The sequence below is a fragment of the Cebus imitator genome, unplaced genomic scaffold (genome assembly GCF_001604975.1).
Source record: "Cebus imitator isolate Cc_AM_T3 unplaced genomic scaffold, Cebus_imitator-1.0 Scaffold228, whole genome shotgun sequence".
NCBI classification, from domain to species: domain Eukaryota; kingdom Metazoa; phylum Chordata; class Mammalia; order Primates; family Cebidae; genus Cebus; species Cebus imitator.
In genome coordinates, this window is record NW_016107543.1 from 2,993,305 (window position 1) to 2,996,855 (window position 3,551).

General features: G+C 47.6%; 1 protein-coding gene across 16 annotated transcripts in view; it reads right to left on the minus strand.

Moving 5' to 3' along the window:
• MED24 (mediator complex subunit 24) overlaps positions 1–3,551 on the minus strand; it is a 40,375-nt gene that overhangs the window by 32,578 nt on the left and 4,246 nt on the right. For 4 of the 16 annotated variants that reach the window (XM_037727376.1, XM_037727375.1, XM_037727374.1 and 1 more), the window contains exons 1-3: positions 2,320–2,338; positions 1,473–1,661; positions 1,301–1,383 (exon numbers count right to left, since the gene is read on the minus strand). In XM_037727376.1, the coding sequence (XP_037583304.1) occupies positions 1,301–1,383; positions 1,473–1,661; positions 2,320–2,338 (291 nt within the window). Of the gene's footprint in view, positions 1–1,300; positions 1,384–1,472; positions 1,684–2,319; positions 2,340–2,365; positions 3,180–3,551 lie in introns of those variants that run through there. The other 12 variants (XM_037727383.1, XM_037727382.1, XM_037727381.1 and 9 more) reach the window with 8 other exon arrangements.

Sequence of the window (3,551 nt, forward strand, 5' to 3'; positions counted from 1 at the left end):
AAAAAAAAAAAAAAAATACCTTTGGCAGGTTATGTGTATTAAGTACGTTTTCAACTTATGAGTGGTGTAACAGGACATAACCCCACTGTAAGCTGAGGAGCATCTGTACTCTATCCTAACCTTTATCATAAACTCATCCAGTGACAGCTTATTTACATGTTTGTATTACCCACTAAATTCTGTGTGTACTGGGATCAGGTCTTGTTCACAGCTATGTCCCCAGGGGCTGGCACTGTCTTGCACATATAAGCATTCATGAACATTTGTTGATAGAATAAGTAAATGGAATCCTTTTTCTTTTGGTTGTTGTTGGTGGGGGGAGGGGTTTTGTTTTCTTTTTTTGAGACAGAGTTTCACTCTTGTTGCCCAGGCTGGAGTGCAATGGCACGATCTCAGCTCACCACAACCTCCACCTCCTGGGTTCAAGCGATTTTCCTGCTTCAGCCTCCCAAGTAGCTGGAATTACAGGCATGTGCCACCACATCTGGCTAATTTTGTATTTTTAGGAGAGATGGGGTTTCTCCATGTTGGTCAGGCTGGTCTTGAACTCCTAACCTCAGGTGATCTGCCTGCCTCGGCCTCCCAAAGTGCTGGGATGACAGGCGTGAGCCACCACGCCTGGTCGTTGTTGTTTTTAAGAGATGGAGTCTTGTTCTGTTGCCCAGGCTGGAGCACAGTGGCACAATCAGTGCTCACTACAGCCTCAAACTCCTGGGCTCAAGCAGTCCTTCCACCTCAGCCTTCTGAGCAGGTGTGGCCACAGGCCTGTGCTACCTCCTGCCACTCCCAGCAGAATACGTGAATGTACTATTCATCATAAAAAATGAAATACTATTGTTTTCATGAGGTCACTGAAACTCAGTGAAATGATCTATTCAAACAAATTCATCCAGAAAGAGTCGACTGACAATTGCACAACTGTACTCTAAATTTTGTTTGTTTTCTGAGACAGGGTCTCACCCTGTTGCTCTGGCTGGAGTGCAGCGGCAGGATCATGGCTCATTGCAGCTTTGACCTCCCAGGGCTCAGGTGATCCTCCCACCTCGGCCTTCCAAGTAGCTGGGGCTACAGGGGTGCCACTACGCAGGGCTAACTTTTTATATTTTTGGGTAGAGATTGGGCTTTGCCAGGTTACCCAGGCTGGTCTCGAACTCCTGGGATCAAGCAATCCGCCCACCTCGGCCTCTCATAATGCTGGGATTACAGGCATGAACCACCAGGGCCCAAATGCACCAAACGCACTCCAAGTTTTTTACCCCCAAAACTCTCATTTCTTGGTGGGAGTTTGGAGGGAGCTTACCTGGGAACTAATGGCATACTTCAGGTAGGACAAGATGAGAGGATTGGGAGATGGTCCAATCATGGCCTGCTCCAGTAATGCATCTGCAAGGGGAATAACAAAACATGACTGAGCGATTACAAGTTCTCTGGCTTTATCCCTCCCATCCTTTTTTTCCCAGTTCACTTGAGACCTGCCAGGTTGAGAATGTCCCAGGTGGCTCCCTTAGGAAAGAATTTCTTCATGTTGATTGCCCATTGGTAGTCACTCCAACGCTCCTTCCAGGCTTGCAAAATGGCTTGCTTCAGGTTCACCACCTTCATGATTTCACTCTTAGCAGATGGTGCCGGTGGCGGCCGGCTTTGAGGTGAGAGAAATGGAGCTAAACAAAAGGGGACGAAGTTATAAGGAGAACAGGGGAAGGCAAAATTAAATAGAAAGGAGAAGATGCGGAAGATTTAAGCGAAGTAGAGGAATTTGAAAGAAAAACAGGTAAAGGCAAGCTCCTGTCAGGCTCTCTCCTGAACCACCCTTCCTTAAACTGGGGCACTAAGAAGAAAGTATCTGGTACAGGCGCAGTGGCTCACGCCTGTAATCCCAGCACTTTGAGAGGCCAAGGCGGGTGGATCACCTGAGGTCGGGAGTTCGACACCCGCCTGACCAACATGGAGAAACCCCGTTTCTACTAAAAATACAAAATTAGCCGGGCCTCGGGGGCCCATGTCTGTAATCCCAGCTACTCGGGAGGCTAAGGCAGGAGAACCACTTGAACCCCGGAGGCGGAGCTTGCGGTAAGCCGAGATCGCGCCATTGCACTCCAGCCAGGGCACTGGAGTGAAACTCTGTCTCAAAAAATAAATAAATAAATGAGGAAAGTATCAAAGGAACTAATAGAAAGACTGAGGAGGGCATCAAGGGGTTAAGCCAGTCCTGGTTGCCCAATTACGCCCTTAGCTCTAAATGCGTCCCTCGGCCACCAACACGCCAAGTTTAGACTTGTCCCCTCATTTCCTCCACCTTCTCCAACCCTGTAACTATACCTCCCAATTTCCTTTTCATCCACCACCTCCCCAAATTTAAGCCTACCACACAATCCAGTTCTAGGTCCTGGGCATCGCCATTTTGACCCTTGTCAAGAAGTTCACTTTCTATTGGCTGGGAATAACAAACATCAACCAATAGAAATGCAGCAAGGAACGCCCCGCTGTCTTCTGGGAATTGTAGTTCCTTGGACGGAAACTGTATTTGTCTGCGCTGGCGAGGAAACTAAGGGACTAGGCTAGTCGGCCCGCATTGTTCCTCTCTGTTAAGGGAGGACATCCAGGAGCTGAGGCACCACAGAGACTCGAAGACTCGACGAGCTCGAAAGGCTGCTCATAACCAGACGTTGCCCACGACGTCACTGTCGACCGGGCTTCTCCATCGTATTCCGACACCCTTTCGTTCGTTAGCGTCGTTAGTAGGTGCGGCAAGGGTGTGGCTGGGGACAAGGGTGTGGCGTGGAGGGCAAGGGTGTTGCGTTCAGCAATACGATCTTTCTCTTTTTCTGGCCCTCTTTCTGTTCTCCTAAGCCCCTGGGGCTACCAGAGTTACTCTCATTTCCATACCTATATTTCAAAAGCGACACTGACGTGCCTTAGTTGCACACATATCACCACCCCCGAATCTGACAGTCCTACCAGAATCTCCAGGCCCTCCATACTTATTGAATACAAGGGAAAGTAAGGAGGAAACTAAGGTGAAGGTGATCGAAATCAAAAGAATTCTGAGAAACTGTCACAGCTAAGAGGGCTAAGGAGACCTGATGACTAAATGTAATATGGTTTTCTGAATGTGATCATGGAGGAGAAAAAGAATACTGGATAAAAACTAAGGAAATCTAAATAAAGCATGGACTTTAGTTAATAATAATGTACCAATATTAGTTAATTAGTTGTTACAAATGCATCATACTAATGCTAAGATGTTAATCAAAAGAAAAATTGTGTAATCCCAGCACTTTGGGAGGCCGAGGCGGGTGGATCACGAGATCAAGAGATTAAGACCATCCTGGTCAACATGGTGAAACCCCCGTCTCTGCTAAAAAAAAATACAAAAAATTAGCTGGGCGTGGTGGCGCGTGCCTGTAATCCCAGCTACTCAGGAGGCTGAGGCAGGAGAATTGTCTGAACCCAAGAGGCGGAGGTTGCGGTGAGCCGAGATCGCGCCATTGCACTCCAGCCTGGGTAACAAGAGCAAAACTCCCCAAAAAAAAAAAAAAAAAAAAAAAATG